Source organism: Mustelus asterias, chromosome 12, assembly GCF_964213995.1.
Source record: "Mustelus asterias chromosome 12, sMusAst1.hap1.1, whole genome shotgun sequence".
NCBI classification, from domain to species: Eukaryota; Metazoa; Chordata; class Chondrichthyes; order Carcharhiniformes; family Triakidae; genus Mustelus; species Mustelus asterias.
In genome coordinates, this window is record NC_135812.1 from 82268373 (window position 1) to 82288955 (window position 20583).

Here is a 20583-nt window from a genome sequence, read left to right on the forward strand (position 1 = left end):
AACAAACACAACCTATAAGTTTGGACCTGGAAATGGCAAAGCAGCGAGCAGGCCACATTTGTAATGCCATATCTGAAATTGTCTCTCATATATTTTCAATGAGATAAAGTTTCCTTCAACTCCACGCCATGTTTTGACTCCCCGGTTGCTGTTATTCTATGTTGAGTTAACATGCTTTCCACATTGTCTGAGGAAATGGCTCTTACTTGGTTGTCAGTTTTTGTTTTGTCTTTAAAAGCTCACAGGCACAAACGGCAATGGGATCTGTCCACCAAACATCATTTTAGACTTCCAAAGGCTTTGTGAGCTGGATAGGTTCTCACCCCACAGGGTCTTTCAGGAGTAAGCTATCACCAATCTGATGGAATGTCTTGGAAGACAACCAATGGGGGAACTACTGATGCTGCTTAATAATCTACCCAGAAATCTTGTTCATTTCTAACTTTTGCAAAACATCTGGGAGACTCAGATAAGCTGATCAAATTTAATTGCATAATTCTCCGTACTTTCAAAGAACATGGAAACATAATATGCAAAATAAATAAGATCAGATGCTTGTTTTCACGTATAGAGTGTGACTGTAGCCTTTTCGATACAGCTTGTATGCAATTCAAGCTCGTGTCAGATACCAGAAGGTCTATATCAATAGCACGGATGTTCTATCGTACAGAATAAAGTGACAAAGTGGGACAGGCTTTGTAATGCTAGATTGGACTTTCAATGTACTCTGCCAAGGAATGCAACTCCCGACAGTAATGATCATATTGGTGGTACTAAGTGGTGCCAGCAGCTTCTGCATGATGTGTGAGAGAAAATCAGTTCTTAATCTTGGAAGTTACTCTTCCTTCAGCTTATATTCATAGCACTGGGGTGGGAAATGGAGCATAGATTTGGAGCATTAAAAGTCTCAACTTCAGGTCTCACAAAACTTCATAGTCGTTTCTGGCAGATGGTGAAAGCAACTTCCTTGAAAAAGTGAGATGTATTTCGTGGAGAATCTCCCATGCCTTGACTTTCTAGAAGAGGTGATAGAACTCATGGAGGCCAGAAGAGGCCACAGTAAAAGCAGATGGCACCTATCTGCCATTATCCCTATGCCTACAGATATTGGGATAGCTTTTCTTAATTGCATTTTCCTGAGAAGGAGGAATATTATCCTCAGAATCTTCCGTGCACACAGCAACTTGAGGAGGAGGAGAGAAACATTTTCCTGGCTGAATGGCACATTCATGCTACGGTGATTCATGACTTCCCTTGATTGCCATATGGAAATTGGCATGTCTCCCCTTCCCATCACATTATCCTCAGAATCTTCCATGCACGCAGCTACCCACATCTTTCAACTCATCAAAGCCAATTCCAAATCTTGCCAGGAAAACCATTTGCACAGGGCACCATTAGTGCAACAATAATTTTAATCAAAAACCATTGTGAACATGCTTGTGAATACTTCTTACAATAGTGCTTTTCCTTCATCTCAATGTTTGAACTCTTAAGCCAAACCTAATGTTGCTCCTATGTGAGTAACAGAGAGGTGTGAGGTAGCTGTTTGGGAATAAGAGTCTTTTGGTACTGAGGACACCTTTGCATGATGACACTATGGCTGCATCTGATATGTCTGGCAAACCAACCGTGCCTTGTACCTGCTACCTGTACAGGCATCAGAGAGAGGTGGTGGAGGGTATGCATGTGCTGGCATTGGTTTTGTATTGGCATTGATCTGTGAGGGATTCGTTTTAATCGTATCAAAGAAGACCCATGTAATACCTGACAGTATCTGTGATAACCCCCACGAGGTCCATGGGGAATCACTGTTTGATCTCCCTGTGGGGCTCATTGAGTATGAGGTCTCCTAGTAACAGGCAGTGGCCTGCCCAACTGGGACTCATTATCTGAGCCTTTTATAAGGCAGGCTCAAGACTGGGCCTGCTGAACTGTAGTCCCAGACAGGGATTAGGGTATGTACACTATGGCGATGGTTTTACTTTGCATTCTGTAATAAACTGTGCTCCTTTCCAATCAGACTTCCTGAGTCATTACAGTGTCCCACTCTCAATCATTAACAGGGTAGAAGAGACACTCCTTACCAAGACCACCAAAGTAGTTGTCTGAACCATCGAAGAAAGAAGTGCATACTGCCTTTTCATTTCTGTCATGGGTCAAACCCCATAGTTATCCCTCGAGATGACATTGCTCTTTGTTCCAGGATGTGTGGCAGAGTTGCAAAGACAATCCTAAGGGCATCAAAGTGATTCATTGAATTTTCTTGTCAATCGGTTGCACTGTTTTGGGCACAACCTGAACATCTGTACTTAGGCTTAGTTCTTTGAAAGCATTCTTCTTTTAAATGCAGGCCTCGTGAGATCTGGATCTTCAGTATCTTAAATGGGGGAGTCAAATAGCCTTGCTCACTCACCAACACTCACACTCTGTGTATCACCCCGACGTCTCCCCTCTACCACATCCTCTAATTCTGCTCAAATGGATGTCTCTGGGTTGTTATTTGAAGGGAGAGAGTGACTGATATCTCATATTCTGAAATTCTGACAGAGATGGATGTATTTTGTCACTGCTTATCTGCTTCAGAAACATCAGGAGACATAAAATACGAGAAGTAAGAATGGTTTTCCTCAGAATGGAGCTCACACAATGAGCGTTTCACTGACAGGTGATGCAGGGTGTAATAGGAAGAGAAGCAGAATGTGCTGATGAATTCTTTATTGGCACATGCCCTCCTACTTTGTCATTTCTGACATCATCCTTGTCCTCCCTCGCTGCAATTTCTATGGCTTCCTCCTCATAAGAGTAAGAAATGGCAGCCTTGATTGTCCACCACCTGTTGCCAATCTCTTCTATCTGTTGTGTTTGAAGAATAAATGCGTACAAATGGTAATGCCGTTTCATTCCTATGATACAGATTAAACCCAGGTATCAGCATGCAAACTAAATGAGGAGTTCTCATACACGCATTCCAAGCAAGGCATTTGTGGGAAGTATGCATGTTAGGGCAGCATAGTGGCACTGTGGTTAGCACTACAGTCTCAGGTTCTCAGGGATGGGGGTTCGATTTTGGCCTTGAATGACTGTCTGTGTGGAGTTTGTATGTTCTCCCCATGCTTGCATGGATTTCCTCCAGGTGCTCTATAGGTTTCCTCGTACAATCCTAAAATGTGCAGATTAGGTGGATTGACAATGTTAATTTGCCCCTCACTGTCCAAAGATGTGTAGGCTAGGGGGTTTAGCAGAGTAAACGCATGGGGTTACAGGGATAGGGTAGAGTGGTGGACCTGAGTAAAATGTTCTGTCAGAAAGTCCTAAGTGCATAACAGAAGCTATGAGTGAAAGCATTATAAATCTATTCAAAAAGATGGTCATATCCAGGTCTTAAGAAATCAGGAAATGTCAGCAGGAGACTCGATGGGCTGAATAACCTCCTTCTGCACTGTAGGGATTCTATAAGTGCAAATGATGGAACATTTCCATGCGAAGTATGAAAACGCACCTCATTGTCTCATAGACATTGATGGTAAGCTAGTCAAGCAATTGATCATACTGGGACAAGAGTGTAGTTAAGTGGAGTATTGGAAACTACGGCTGTCTCTTGTAACCTTGCCTGACTTGGTACAGCAATACACTGCATTGACTGAAAGGATGTGCAATAGGTTGTTAACTTAGCACTGTGGCTGGCCAATTTTATTCACTTATCTATTGTAGCTGCCCTTGGAGCTGCCCTTTGTCATTTCCAAAAAGGTTTCACCAGAGAGTGACCTCTTGAAAGACCATTTCAACATCTACCAATGTGCGATGCTGCGCACTGCTGCATTGGCTCTCCAACATTTTTCCATGAAGGCATTTCTCAGTTTCATGCAAAACTAAGTTTTATGAGGTGGCTCCTTTCAACTGCTGCAGCACTTTCGTGCCTGCTAGGCTTTCGTCTGCCAGAGGCACAAACTCGCAATCAGAAATGTTCATCATTCCCAAAGCTCACTACAGTACTTAAAAGAAAAACAAGGCCCAGTCACTCTAAAACCAAAGGATGGGTGGAAAGTGCAGTCCACCATACTCCTGGTGGTAACTTCAGGACAAAGGAAAATTCAAACTCTCGGCGCTGAAGATCCCTCTTTCACAGTCCTTAGTGGTTTCCGAGTCAGACTCATCGTTATTCATAAGGACTTTGGACCAAATCTCTGACCCACCCTCTGAAACTTGGGAATATGACATGGGACAATGAAAAAAGAGGAGGAAAACACATCCTAAGGTGACTTTAATGATAATGTTGAGAAACAGTTTTATAATATTTCTATTAGCCTTGTATCAGTGATATGTAATAGAGTAGTAAGAGTCTGAAGACTGCTCAGTGCAGTCACACACACACGACCGGCCTACTCAGCTTTCAAATAGCAAATCAAAAAAAAGACTCCTGCAGTACAAATTCCTGATTCACTAAACATCCAGAAAAACAGTGCCGGAAGAATAACACCATTCACTCGATTGCCCCGAGCTTCCTTTCCCACAATCCTTTTGTTACATTGCTCACTCTCCACCAACCCCTCCCCCTGCCCGGCCGCCATTTATCATTTTTATTACAAGGTTGTAATTAAATAACAATTGATCATTTCGACTGTTCTCATTAAATAACTCCAAACATAGGTTATAATGTCAAATGCCTCCGTTCATGAGCATTATTTTAAATGGAAAATAACTTGAATGAAATGCTCATGTGTTCGATGACAATTTGTCTCCGTTTCAATTATATAGCATATTGCTAATAAACGTAGGTTTATAGTGTAACTACCATTACATCTATTTCACCATGAAACAACTTTATTTGATGTCCCATTCTTAAGAAGACTGTTTATTGCAGCAAACACTTTTGTTGCATACAGTTCAATATCTGCAAGTGACTAGCAATCTAGTAAAATGCTCTTCTAGATATCAGAGCCTTATACGAATACATAATGTATGGCAAGTACTGTTGAGAAGTTAAAAAGGGATATTCACTTCACAAATGTAAAGATATATACCTGGGTACTTTGCTATGGGAACAGTGAGTTCACATTGAATTTGTCTGTCCACTATTTCATAGAAACCATAGAACCCTAGAATCATATAGTGTTTCTATGGTTTCTGTGAAATAGTGGACAGACAAATTTGATGTGAACTCACTGTTCCCACAGCAAAGTGTCCAGATTTAACAGAGATAATAATGTCTTTTAAAATAAATAGATTAATGCTTCCATTAAGATAACAGACAATGACATTTGATATGTGGTAGTATTAGTCGTATTCCTGTTCATGATAGTTTCTCTGAATTTTTAGTAAAATCAAAATATATTTAATTAATAATAAATGAAGAGGCGTCCGTATAGACTTAACTTGTATTGTACGGTCATGAGAAATAAAGGACATAGAAATAATTTAAATTCGAACATCAATTCATCAAAGAATTTTGGTGTTTGGAACACTTGCAACTAATCACAGAAGTGATGCTCATTTCACTATGATCTAGTGTGCCACACTTTCATGGCATATCTAACCTTGATCATTCACGTATTAAGGATCATTTAGATCTGATTGCTGTGACTGGCTTTTGTTTCCAGTGACCAGAACCTTTTCGAACTTGCGTTGAATGAGTTTGGCAAGCACATAAATGATACCTCGTAGCTTTAATTACTTTGTCTTCGTGCCAGTGATAACTTTAGGAGATTTCCGTTGATTAAATATTTCACCAAACATGAAATCATGTTCTCTGAGGGAAGGGTTGAGGCAGGCGGCATGATTTAAAAACGAAGGTTGTGAGCAGCAACTGCATAGGCTGCACCACTATCTCTGCGAATCTCTGTTCTTTATTCTCCCTGTTTTGTATTCTTATTTACTCTGAAGCTCTATTATTGTTTGTATATGTTGCCTTTCCTTACCCATTGTTGTATGTTCCTCACAGCATGCGATTGCCATCCGGTGGGTGCAGCTGGCAAAACCTGTAACCAAACAACAGGTCAATGTCCCTGTAAAGATGGCGTGACTGGCATCACGTGCAACAGATGCGCGAAAGGTTATCAGCAAAGCCGATCTCCCATTGCCCCTTGCATAAGTACGTGGACTAATCTTTTTGTCCCTCTAGTTTTGTAGCATGGTCTGAATTGAAACTTGTTTTAAACTCTGACAATGAGCTTGAGATGGCCAGGTCCAAGTAAGCAGTCTTCACTTTCCTAAAGAATCCAAGAGAAAGCTTAGTCTCTCCTCAGAAGCAAAAATCATAGATGCAGCAAAGTTTCTAGAGGCCAACAGCCAAAGTGCTTCATAGATACTTTATGACCGCATATTATTAGGACTAGTTCAGACAGCCACTAAACATTCAACAATAATTCCCATGTAGCACGAGATTCTTGCTACATTGCCCTGACTCAGCACTTTTCCCCTCACCTCAAAAATATGCATCATGACCACAGTTTTACTTGAACTGTCAGCTCCCTCAGATCTGAATTAACCACAAATCTCTGGAAAATGTTCTGTAAGAACAGAATGCAGACTACAACCCCCAAAGCCAGTAGTCTGAAAGTAAAGGACAACTTTACTCTTCACCCCCTTCTCACTCAACGCCTTGGCAGCACTGGCAAGAAGGCAGAACACTTCCAGTTATGCCACAATCACCTTCAGTGCCATTGTGTGATCTGTTAGCAGGGAGGATAGAACACCTAACATCAAATGGTGTTCTATCAAGCAAATTAGCCATGAATTGAGGAAGCTCCCCTGTCTGACCCCACCGAGATTGTTCAGTTGGTGAATACACTTCCTGGTGTATAAGACTAAACCATACGAAATGGAAAACTCAGCAGGTGGGCTTTGGTGGGAGTAGGTTCAACACTGTTCGTCACAACATCCCAATGGTGTCCCCATTAGCTCCTCCAGGAAAGGTGCACTTGTGGACATTGAGAAAGGATGGATTTAGAGTCAACTTTGTGACACTAAATGAACAACTGGCTGAAAGCCACTATTTGGGCTCAAAAAACAAAAACTGGCCTATTTGACTGCCCGGCCACTTCTGCCATAAAACAACTAAACCCAATATAAGTCACTATCTTCAAAGACCTGATGGACAAGCAAAAAACCAGATAGAGATAAAGTTCCCCCAGATGAAGCAAGCTAGCTTGGCTGAATGGGCGTTGGGTCTTATAACCATGAAATTCTAGTTGGAACCTAAAATGCCTAAAAGCCTGCGCTACCAGGCTGCCTCCAAAACAAGTCCCTTTATAACCTTTGAGACATTTATTTCCCTATCCCTGTGCTGGATTGCCACAAATTTTATAGAGCTGGAACCATTTTGACCCTTTGTCCCTCATCAAATTGAAAATGTTTCAAATTTTTTATAAATTTTTGCTCATCAGAATCGATTTAGATCCCAGATCCAGCGAGACATTCATTCCAACCACGTCAACTTTACTCAGCTTCAGAATAGGATTGGCTATAAATCAATTGAAATGCACTTCTGCCCAAGATGCGTACAGTTAAAATAATTATGATTGATTGAAATTAGCTTAAAAGCACAAGTGCATGCAGGGTCAGACAGTGGCAACCATAATGTGACACTTGTTTCTGTAAGACTTGATTCTTTCCTCTCACCTTTCAAACAGCCTTGCTTTTTTTTTTGGTGAATGACATTATCTGACTGACTTATAATTCTGTGTTTGTCTTGATATGCCTCTGACAAAATCAGAATTTGATCTTTTAACTTTCGGAATTTCACCTGACCCTGTCTCTGGTACTTCATGGTGTCTGCTTGCCTTCAGATCTAGAAACGCTCTGCTAGAACAAAATAGATCTTGGAGTTTAATCTCCACTTTTGAGATGAAAGTGTTCCTTCATGCATGGCCAATCTCAGTGCTGACTTTCTGTCAGAAAGGTGTAGGATTGAAAGAATCAAGTCTTGCTGGAGGCAATATCCCAATTTGTTGTTACTCAACAGAAACTCCTGAGAATGATGGAGGCATGATACAACGATTATTGTCAATAAACATCTCAGGTTAACCATGCACATGTGCTCTTTGAAGTTATGAAAAGGTACATTGACAAAACAAGTTATTTTTAAAGGCATTGAAATGTTTTCTACACTTGTGAATGGTAGGTTAATGTTTCATTGTTGTTGCTTTCCCACAGAGATTCCAGTGGTCCCACCTACCACTGCCGCCAGCAGCACAGAAGAATCTGCCGGTAAGATTAGCGTTATCTTTCTCACGGGTAGCCTTCCCATCCGGACGAACTCCCTTGGTTTTGATACTTCTTTTTAAACTGAAAGCTAACAAACCACAGCAGGTAGCTACACGGCTATTCCTTTGGCGGCTAGCCACTGGCAAGTTAAGCTTGGATGTTGTGTTTTGCTTAAGCCTCGCTATGCTTGACGACAGTCTGGTACATCTGGCTAAAGAAAAAGTAACGTAGAGCAAGTATCTGTTTGATACAGGGCAAGGACACTTGAAATAACAATGCATTCTCTCCATTATTTCCAGATTAACTTTAACAAACCTTCTAAAGTAGGGCACGGTTTTAGAACCAAAGAAGTCTAAATAAAGCAGCCAACGTGCAGGGATAGATTTCCACCATCACCGTCTGTGCTTAGCAGGTTTAAGTCATGAGAACATATTGCATAAATGTAGCTAATAAAAAACAGGAAGTGTTGGAAAGTATTCAGCCTCTGTGGAGAGAGAAACAGAGGCCGGAATTTTCTGGTCGCTCATGCTGGCAGGATCTTCCAGTCCCTCCGGCGGCGCACCTCGGCCAAATGTTTCCCGGCAGCGAGGGGTGCGTTCAACGGGAAACCCGGCTGAAAATGCTCGGATGAGAAGGTCCCACCGTCAGCCAATGGTGGGCTGCATTCACTACTGCAAAACTGGTGGTGGGTTGAGGGGAAAACCTGCCCAGAGATCATGGCTGCGATTCTCCTAAAAGTGCTGAATTGGTGGGAAAACTGTTCTAAATCCCGACTGTTTTGTCAGTTCAGCTTCTCACCAGAATCTCCGCATTCTGTGCACTGCAGAAGTCCCAGTCATGAAACTCATTAAAAACCCGGGGGGATGGTGGGGGGGGGGGGGGGGGGGGGTGCCTATTCACGCCGGAGTTTGACAGTTCTGGAACTCTGCGCATGCATAGTGGTCCCGATCTGTCAGTCTCCTCTTTTGTTGGCCAGCTCAATTGCTGGCCAGCCCGGGACCCCCACAGTGCTGCCCCTCCAGCCCCTCCACAGCCTGATCGCGGACCCCATGAGTATTCCCGGGCCAGCCCTGACCCCCACCCCCCTGTCCCGGAGTGCCCCGATGTCCAGTCCCACCCCCTCCGAGCATTGGCAATCCCAGCACCCCGCTGACCCCCCCAGGATCAGAGCCTCCCCGGGAGGCAGGCCTTTCCCCCCCCCCCTCCAGGCAGACCACCCCCCCAGCCCGTCCCAATCGTTGGCCTCCCTCCATCCCAGATTGATCCTGTCTGCAGAGTGGCAGCAGGACCCCCCAACCCTACCAATCACCCCTAGGCCCCACCCACAATAGCCCCACCCCCTTGGCACTGCCCGATGCCCGATGGACAGTGCCAAGGTCTCCTGGGCATGGGCACTTTGCCCTTTGGGCAGTGCCAGGGGACCCAGGCTGGCACTGCCTGGGTGCCCGTGCCCAGGGGGCACCACCCCTCCGTCACCCAACCCCCTGGGGGCCCTGATTCCCCCCCTTTCATTCCGGTGTGGTCTCCGGCTAGTTCCCCGAATGTGGGGAACTAGTGTAAACCCCGCCAGAATGAAGTACTACTGGCAGGGTGGGAGATTCGATCAGGACCTGAAAGTTCCCAATAATGACCTGCTAAACATAGTTAAAATACCTTTTAAGAAGATTTAAATTACTTACCTGCCATCCCACCGGTGGTCTGACCGGTGACTGTTCGCCAGTTCTGGGAGATGGGCATGCATTCCCGGCGCATGTGCAAAACCCGGTACAAGGCCGGCAACATGCATCTCCCACCTCAACCTGCCAGAGAAGTTGCGGGTCACAATGGGAGAATCGCGGCCTATGTTTCAAATCGAACTGTGTTTTTCACAGGGTGAGATGGCGGCACAGTGGTAAGCACTGCTGCCTCGAAGCACCAGGGACCAAGGTTCAATTCCAGCCTCGGGTCACTGTGTGGAGTTTGCACATTCTCCCCATGTCTGCATGGGTCTCCTCCGGGTGCTCCGGTTTCCTCCCGCAGTCCAAAAATGTATGGTTTCGATGGAATAACCATGGTAAATACGTGGGGTTACGGGGATAGGGCCGGAGAGTGGGCCTGGGTAAGATGCTCCTCAAGAATCAGTGCAGACTCGACGGGCTGAATGGCCCCCTTCTGCACTGTAGAGATTTTATGGTTTCCAACACCTTCTGTTTTGATATTCAATTTCCAGTATCTGCAATATTTTGCTTTTATACCATAGCACAAATCTAACTTGCAATCCTTTGACTATGGGAGATTGAAAAATGATCTGATCGAGATCTGTAAAAATGATCTGATGGTGTATATTCAGAGAAATTATCGCCTTTGGTGGGGGAATCAAGTACAAGGGGGCACAATTTAGAAGTAATGCTGGGTCATTCAGGAGAAAACTCAAGAAGTACCTCGTCACACAAAGGTTAGTCAAAGTCCAGAATACTCTTCCCCCGAAAGGCTGCTGAGAATTGGAGCTTGCAACAATGAGAAGGATAGATTTGTGTGAGGTACGTGAGTGAAGAAATAGGGAGCGAAGGTGGACTAATGGAGTTGAGATACTGATCAGCTATGATTTAATTCAATGGCAATGCAGATTTGGGGAGCTGAATACTGCAGTATTGAACACCATGGGGCAGAATGCAAAGGACAATTGTGTGGGGGTTAACAAACACTACTTACAGAGCCTGCCTTTCCTTCATTGGAATGGAATAAAGGTTACAGTCTCCTGACCCAACTTTCCTTCTTGAACTGTAGTCCAGGCAAAAGGCAAAAATCTCCCTCATTATTTAGAAACATCCTTAACTTTAGGAGTGAAAGAAGTATTGTAATGTAAATAGGTTATGACATAATTCACCCTCCAGCTGGACAGTACAAACTATTAACGTAGGAGACGTCAGCACTTCTTGTTTCTGGGAATAAGATAAAGCACTATCTTCTTCAGAGATTTCATGTTCCACTGGAGTACTCCTTAAATCTTGGGCATTGAATGTCCTTGCAAAGCGCAACAAGTTTTATTCTCCTTGGAACGTTTGTGATATTTGCAAAATAATCATGTATGGTCAGGACCCTAGTTTTACAAGCCTGTGGTTACAGTGCTCAGTTGTAGCTGAAGCTGGAAGTGCAATCTATTTGATGATGTACCACATGCCTTTTCCTCTTGTTTACACACTGAGCAAGGGTTTCCATTATGAGTCAAAAATTGATTCATAATTGACCTCCTGTGGGGGCCAAAAGAAGAAAAATAGCCACCAACATCTCAGCCAATGGACAGTGATTTCCTGGTTACACAAAATAAAGTGTAAGCATTGGAAGCCAGCTAGCGGATAGCACGCAGTGCAAAGAAGAGGAGGCAGAAGGGGGAAGTGGTGATGGGGGGAAATGCTGGAAGGCAATGCGAGTCAATCTAACAGAGAATCTCCTGAGTGAGACACCTTCTCCAACATTGTGTCCCTGAAAGATCACAAGCTCTGTCTGTCACTCTGGCTCTCCCTCCCTCATTTGTGGCTTTCTTTCCAGACACTTTCCACTCTCAGTAACACCTTGCATGCACCAGCAATGTCTCCTTCACTGACACGTGTGTGCTGCCCAATTGATCTGCTTTTACTGTTGGGAAGAGGAGTTGTCTTCAAACGTAACTGGATGGAAATAAACTGTATTAACCAAATCAGTCATCTAACCTTAGTGCCATTACATACATTTTGCCACTCTTCAGACTTATTCAGTTCACCTGACAGAGCACCAGAACTCAGAAGTAGCTCTATACAATATTGGAACATATTCATATAAAATCACATTGTTCATTATCTCAAAGAGGTCTTAGCCCATTTGTTAACATAACAAAGGAATTCATGCAAACATATTAAGGGTTCATGTATTTATATCTAATCATTTCTAGGCTGATTATATTAACATGAATAAGTGAATTTATTAATTAACCTCCATTGCAGGAGACTGGTAGAATATATAGAGCTCATGGAATATTTATAATAATCACATTATACTAACCTATTCCACAGTTCTATGTTCTAGAAGTTAGGCAGGGGTTAACCTGGACGAAGGTTCAATTTCCTAGCTTTAACTCAAGCACAGACTGCTATAAATGGAAATTACCTCTTACACTATATAAAACACTGCTGTATTTATTATGTAATTACTAGATGAATTCATACATTATGAAACAGCTAATCTCAGAAGAAACACTGAGTGATTCTCACGGTCCCTTCTCATAATATCCAGAGGCTAATACAAGTCTCAGCAGACTGTGCAACCAGATACTGAACACTGGAAACAGACTTTGACTACTCAAAGAACCATTTAGAAGAAAGTTGTATTATTAACATTTGCGGGGATAATCGTAGTTCTTCCCTCCTCCCTCCCCCACCTCCCCTCCCCACCCCCACCCTCTATCCCTCTCTATACATTACCATTTGCTCTCAATGTGATTTTTGTTCCCAGTGAGTTATGGGATCACTATGAGATGGGGCAGGATAGTCAGTTTATATCCAATAAGGGCATTTGATGCCTGGGGGGAGGTCAACAAACTGCATTGCGACATTGGTCAGGGATCAAAATAGAAAGAATCAACAGTGGGAGTGAGAGGAAGAAACAGAATTCTCTGGAATTATGATGCAAAAATGCTGCAACAATGAAGGGATAGTTGAGTATTAATTCTGTATCTAATCAACCAATCCCAACAATCAAGCTCAAGTCTCCACTTTGTAAGAATAGTTCACTTCGGGACGGTAAGGCGGCACAGTGGTTAGCACTGCTGCTTCACAGTGCCAGGAACCTGGGTTCGATTCCTGGCTTGGGTCACTGTCTGTGCGGAGTCTACATGTTCTCCCCATGTCTGCATGGGTTTCCTCCGGGTGCCCCGGTTTCCTTCCACAGTCTGGAAGACGTGTCGGTTAGGTGCATTGGCCATGCTAAATTCTCCCTCAGTGTACCTGAACAGGCGCCAGAGTGTGGCAACTAGAGGATTTTCACAGTAACTTCATTACAGTGTAAATGTAAGCCTACTTGTGACACTAATAAATAAACTTTAAAAAAAACAAAAACTTGGGCAAATGGATGTGACTCAACAATATTGGCGTCGTTGTAAGTCAGATTGCTGATGTGACATGGTTGTTGCAGACGCATTCCGGATCTTGCACAGTTCTCCGCATTAGGATTCATATGAGAATCGGATAGTGTATGTTACATAGAAGGACAGGATGTGCCGCAGCATTACTCATCTGAGTTGATCCGAGGCAGAGCTGCCCATTCCTGGAGACCGGCCACATAGCCTTCCGAACCTATCCGCCAGAGAATGGCTGTCTTTTGGTACTGGGACGGGGAAGAAAAAATGAAAATTAAATAGTAATACAGGGAAAATTAAATGGAAACTTTCTTGTGTAGATATGCAGTAAATTAAGAACAGAAAACCGGGAATGATACAGGAAAGCCTGCGGAAAGAAACATAGATGGGGAACAGAAAAAGCAACATCCTAACATCTGGGAATATAACATCAGTCTCCAGGGCTAACCAACCTGAAAAATACTGCTAACATTTTCAGAAAATGTTCTTTGTACATTCTTCAGATTTTAGGTGTGAGGTGACTATGTTCGAACACTGAGCCAATTACACTGTGAATCCACTTAACTGAGGGCCCCATTATTTTCCAAGCTGTGCAATTTACTCCAAAGAGGACCACATGCTGTGCCATGCTCTGCTCAAACACTAGGCTTTCCAGAGGAAGGGTTTTCAAATTAGCTGCCATGGGATCTGGCTTTCATCTGGGATTTAACTAACCCAATACAATTCCAGGCATTTGCTCCCAGTAACAACTCTCACATTACCCAGCGACTTAAATGTGGGTGTTCAGGAGAATGAGAGACAGTGTCTATTACATTCAGTATGTAGACTTGAATATCCAGAATTGTTTTAAAATATTAGGAATGACTTCAGTTGTACCCTTCATTGCCAGATATCAGCTCTTTTCATTCAACATTTTCACATCAATGAGTTTTTGAATGTAAAATTGAAATCACTTTCATTTCACAGTAAATGTTATTGATACATTGCTCCTCAAGCAATAAAAAAACTCTGAGTGCATTACAAAGTCGACATCAAGAGAGAAGAGGGTGTAGGAGAAAGGGAGGGAACAGAAGATGGAGTGTGGGAGAATTTTGAAGAGATTGGGGCCTCTGCTGGTGTTGGCAGTACAGGAACCTAAAGACCCCAAAATGGCCGTATCTGAGGCAGCCCACATGGAGAGCCATGTTTGGAAGGGTGTTATCACGAGCAAGCTGTGTGTGTACTGGAAGCATGTAGAGTCACAGACATCACTCAACATCAAATGATGATTTTTCGTGTTCTGGACCTCACAGGTCCTGTTAATGCCCTCACTTAAAAACTCTCAGCTGTGCATGTGTTCAGTTGTCCATGCGAACACCAACGTCCCTGTTTAAATAGCACTAAAGCTATTTAAACAGATTAGCATGGGGCTTTCAGATGAGATGGCCTTTGATTTTTTCTTGCACCGCAGAGTGGAAGTCCTGTATTCAGTGTTGCTGAAGGAGTTTAGAAACATTGTTGGAATCAGAAAGCTGAAGAGAACAATTGGCTGCTCATACATGGCTCTGCCAATACACATCTCAACAGCGCAAGGTATTGTACCAGAACAGTAAGGGATCTCACTTCCTTAACATGCAGTTTATACGTATACATGCACCGAGCTTGTTAGTGAATACCCACTATCCTAACAGGAGCCACAATACTTCTTTCCTGTGCCAATCCCACATTTGAGCCACTATGACCAACCAGAATTTGGCTTTCTGATGACGAGGGCTATACTCTACACATAGCTCATGAATCTCCTCCGCCTCCGAACACAAATGGAAAGTGCACATCTGTCAAGGACCATGCTGTTACCAGGAATGTGTGGCGCAAACCATCAGCATTCTAAACCTAAGGCTCCACTGCCAGGATTGATCGCTAGAACATGTCGCCAAATTTCTGACGTTTGACTACCTGCTACACACCTTGATTCTCATGAGGATGCAGCCGTCAGTTTTTGACAAGGATTTTGAGAGAAGGAAGGAAAAAAAGAGGAGAGAAGGAAGAAAAGAAAAAAGAAGAAAGCAGGAGGCATCTTGAGTCCCTTTGCCCCAAACAGGCTATTTTACAGTTCATCAGACTCCAATTCCCCTCAACTCATCCGCACATCAACGATGTTCCACAATTCCCCACCTACACCTCAGCCTTCAACGCTATCATTCCCACAAAACTCATCTCCAAACTCCGTGGCCTGGCCTTCAGCACCTCCCTCAGCGACTGGATCCTGAACTTCCTAACTCACAGACCACAATCAGTAAGGATAGGCAACAACATCTCCTCCACGTTTATCCTCAACACCAGTGCCCCACAAGGCTGTGTTCTCAGTCTCCTACTAAACTCCTTATACACTTTTGACTGTGCAGTCAAATTCCCCTCCAATTCGATTTTCAAGTTTGCTGACGACACCACCGTAGTGGGTTGTATCTCAAACAATGACGAGACAGAGTACAGGAATGAGATGGAGAATCTGGTGAAGTGCTGCGGCAACAATAATCTCTCCCTCAATGTCAAAATGAAGGAGATTGTCATTGACTTCAGGAAAGGTAAAGGAGAACATGTCCCTGTCTACATCAACGGGGACAAAGTAGAAAGGGTCGAGATCTTCAAGTTTTTAGGTGTCCAGATCACCAACAACCTGTCCTGGTCCCCCCGTGCCGACACGATAGTTCAGAAAGCCCACCATCGCCTCTACTTTCTCAGAAGACTAAGGAAATTTGGCATGTCAGCTACGATTCTCACCAACTTTTACAGATGCACCACAGAAAGCATTCTTTCTGGTTGTATCACAGCTTGGTATAGCTCCTGCTCTTCCCAAGACCTCAAGGAACTACAAAAGGTCATGAATGTCGCCCAATCCATCATGCAAACCAGCCTCCCATCCATTGACTCTGTCTGCACTTCCTGCTACCTCGGCAAAACAGCCAGCACAATTAATGACCCCAAGCACCCCGGACATTCTCTCTTCCACCTTCTTCCTTCAGGAAAAAAGATACAAAAGTCTGAGGTCACATATCAACCAACTCAAGAACAGCTTCTTCCCTGTTGCCATCAGACTTTTGAATGGATTTACCTTGCATTAAGTTGATCTTTCTCTACAACCTAGCGATGACTGTAACACTGCATTCTGCACTCTCTTGTTTCTTTCTCTATGAACGGTATGTTTTGTCTGTATAGCACGCGAGAAACAATACTTTTCATAGTATGCTAATACATGTGACAATAATAAAGCAAATCAAATCAAAGTCACAGTCCATCGCATTGTCCTCTTGACCAAAATCCTGAAAAAAATATGTTCCAAAGAAACCACTCCTGAAAAACTTCATCTAGTGACATCTCCAATAATGTGGACAAAGCTGAACTCATCATCCCTGTGCATTCCCTCAGTCCCTCAGGGGCATTTTCCTTCCCCAGTGCTCCTACAAAGAGGCTGTGGCTGGGCTGCTGGAAGGCTCCAGACTTTCAGTGAGAGGGACGGTCTCGCAGGACAACGTTGAGAAATTCTGGGCCTTGAGGGCTTGGACTTCAGACTGCATACCACAGCATTGGCAATGCAGTCTGGGCTAGTTGGCGGAGTGGCAGTAGTGGAGGGCAAATGCTGCCATTGTGAGAGAGCAAAACTGGCTTGTGCACCATGGAGCGCTGCTTCCTCAGAGCAGCACCTCAGTAAACCTAGTTATCTGCTGGAGGACAGACCGCTGGACTACAGAGAACTTGTTTTCCTTGTTAAATACTGGTATCCAGACCTATGATGGCTGCGATCTGAATCTGTGCAGCACCTGAGCATGAATGCTAACTAACATGGATCTCAAACCCCAGTCTGAGTTTGCACAGTAGCACTATGATGTGGGATGGTTTCTATCAGTTCTGCAATGAAAGCTAAGAGATTAGCCATCAGGCATTGCATCACAGCTGAGTCTATCAGCGCTATCATGGAGTTGGCTAGGTCTTACTTGCAGCCACCAGCTCCGATATTGGCACAGCACACACCTTAGAGGCTAATAAAGAGGCAGAGTCAGCACATAGTGAATCACTGGGCCCTGAGTGGGCTGAAACCAGACAAGGGGAGAAGAATGGTTCACATGCCAGCTCACCAAGGCCTGAGTCAAAGATAAGCTCTCCTATAAGGGACCTGGACAGGCGGCATACAGGAGAACAGAAGCAGAAGAAAAGCCATTCGGACCATCTTGTCTGCATTGTCAATCCAAATGAGCAATTCACTGAATGCCATTCTTTTTTTAATTCATGCATGAGATAAGGGCATCATTGGCAAAGCCAGCATTTGCTGCCATCCCTAATTGCCCTTGAATTGAGTGGCTTGTTAGGCCATTTCAGAGTCAAACATATTGCGGTGGGTCTGGAGTCACATGTAGACCAGACCAGGCAAAGATGGCAGATTTCCTTCCCTACAGGGCATTAGTAAACCACATGGATTTTTACAACAATCAATGATAGTTGTCATGAGAATAGCTTTCAATTCCAGATTTTATGAATTGAATTTGCCATGGTGGGATTTGAACCTTTGTTGCCAGAGTATTAGCCTGAGTCTCTGGATTACTAGTCTCATGGCATTGCCACTCTGCCACCGTCATCCCCCAAAATAAAGTTGGAATAATTTCTCTTTATCTACTGAGTTCAGGCCCCTCATGATTTCGAATACCTCTTTCAAACCTCCTCTCAGCCTTCTTTTCTCCAAGGAAAATAGTCCTAACTTATCTATCCAATCTATTTTCGTCTCTGAAGTTTCTCACCTTTGTAACCATTCTTGTGCCTCTTTTCTGTACTGTTTCCAATGCCTTCACATCCTTCCTAAAGTGTGGTGCCCAGAACTGAACAGAATACTCCAGCTGAGGCCAAATAAGTGTCCTTTACAATTTCAACGTAGCCTCTTTGCTCTTGTACTCTGTGCCTCTATTAATTAAGATACCATACGCTTTATTAACTACTTTCTCAATCTATCCTGTCACCTTCAGTGACTTATGCAAAAATATACCCAAGTCCTTCTGTTCCTGCACACCCTTTTGAGTCGTACTCTTTATTTTATATTACATTTCCATGTTCTTCCTACCAGAAATAAATCACTTCACATTTCTTTGCATTGAACATCTTCTACCACCTCTCCGCCCATTTCACCAACTTGTCTATGTCCTTTTGAAGTTCTAATGGACATGAACCAGGAATAGTGTGTGCTGTTTTGGTCCCCTTACCTCAGAAAGGACATTATTGCCATCGAGGGAGTGCAACAAAGGTTCACTAGATTTGTCCCGGGGATGGCAGGACTTTCTAATGAAGAGAGATTTGGCAAACTGGACTTGTATTCTTTCGAGTTTCGAAGAATGGGAGATGATTTCATTGAAACCGACAGAATAATTAGAGATAGAGAGATGCAGGTAAAGATGTTTCCCTTGGTTGGGGAGTCGAGAACCTGGGGGGCACAATTTCAAAATAAGGGGGGGAGCCACTTAAGATCAAGATGAGGAGAAATTTATTACACAGAGGGTTGCGAGTCTTTGGAATTTTCTACCCCAGAAGGCTGTGGCAGCTCAGTCTTTGAGTTAGTTTAAAGTAGAGATTGATAAATTTCTGATTAATAACAATGTAAAGGATTATGGGGGTAGTGTGAGTAAAAGGCGTTGGAGAATCCAATCAGCTAGTATGGTATTGGATGGTGGAGTGGGCTCAATGGGCTGAATGGCCTACTCCTGTTCCTATGTTCCTAACAGCAAAAAGCTGGGTACACTGATTGAGTTGACGGACAGCCTCCTTTCGCATGGAGGATTCTGGCTCCAGGTTGGCACTGGGTATGGTGCAGAACGTGCCCTCTCCACAGCCTATGTTCCATCTCCCTGTCGTGTTGCTACCCCTGAGGAACTGCACCTACTGTCCCTTTGTGTGGACACTGCAATGAAGTTACTGTGAAAATCCCCCAGTCGCCACATTCCGGCACCTGTCCCGGTACACTGAGGGATAATTTAGCATAGCCAATGCACCTAATCAGCACATCTTTCGGACTGTGGGAAAAACTGGTTACAGGGGAGCTCCCAGAGGATTGGAGAATAGCCAATGTTGTTCCTTTGTAGCAAGAATAATCCAGGTAATTACAGGCTGGTGAGCCTTACATCAGTGGTAGGGAAATTATTGGAGAGGATTCTTCGAGACAGGATTTATTCCCACTTGGAAATAAGTGGACATATTAGTGAGAGGCAACATGGTTTTGTGAAGGGGAGGTCATGTCTCACTAACTTGATTGAGTTTTTCGAGGAAGTGACAAAGATGATTGATGAGGGTAGGGCAGTGGATGCTGCCTACATGGACTTCAGTAAGGCCTTTGACAAAGTCCCTCATGGCAGACTGGTACAGAAGGTGAAGTCGCATGGGATCAGAGGTGAGCTGGCAAGGTGGATACAAAACTGGCTCGGTCAAAGAAGACAGGGGAAGGGTGCGTTTCTGAATGGAGGACTGTGACAAGTGGTGTTCCTCAGGGATCAGTGCTGGGACCTTTGCTGTTTGTAATATATATAAATTATTTGGAGGAAAATGTAACTGGTTTGATTAGTAAGTTTGCGGACGACACAAAGGTTGGTGGATTTGCGGATAGCAATGAGGACCATCAGAGGATACAGCAGGATATAGATCAGTTGGAGACTTGGGCGGAGAGATGGCAGATGGAGTTTAATCCAGACAAATGTGAGGTAATACATTTTGGAAGGTCTAATACAGATAGGAAATATACAGTAAATGGCAGAACCCATAAGAGTATTGATAGGCAAAGGGATCTGGGTGTACAGGTACACAGGTCACTGAAAGTGGCAATGCAGGTGGAGAAGGTAATCAAGAAGGCATACGGCATGCTTGCCTTCATCGGCCGGGGCATTGAGTTCAAAAATTGGCAGGTCATGTTGCAGCTTTATAGAACCTTAGTTAGGCCGCACTTGGAAGATAATGTTCAATTCTGGTCGCCACACTACCAGAAGGATATGGAGGCTTTGGAGAAGGTGCAGAAAAGATTTACCAGGATGTTGCCTGGTATGGAGGGTATTAGCTATGAGGAGAGGTTGGAGAAACTTGGTTTGTTCTCACTGGAACGATGGAGGTTGAGGGGCGACCTGATAAAAGTCTACAAGATTATGAGGGGCATAGACAGAGTGGATCATCAGAAGCTTTTTCCCAGGGTGGAAGAGTCAATTACTAGAAGGCACAGGTTTAAGGCGCGAGGGGCAAGGTTTAAAGGAGATGTACGAGGCAGATTTTTTACACAGAGGGTGGTGGAT

General features: G+C 43.8%; 1 protein-coding gene across 3 annotated transcripts in view; it reads left to right on the forward strand.

The window, feature by feature from the left end:
• Positions 1-20583, forward strand: part of LOC144501622 (netrin-1) — a 168016-nt gene that overhangs the window by 106985 nt on the left and 40448 nt on the right. For 2 of the 3 annotated variants that reach the window (XM_078225514.1, XM_078225515.1), the window contains 2 exons: positions 5942-6091; positions 8155-8208. In XM_078225514.1, the coding sequence (XP_078081640.1) occupies positions 5942-6091; positions 8155-8208 (204 nt within the window). The remainder of the gene's footprint in view (positions 1-5941; positions 6092-8154; positions 8209-20583) is intronic. The other variant, XM_078225516.1, reaches the window with a different exon arrangement.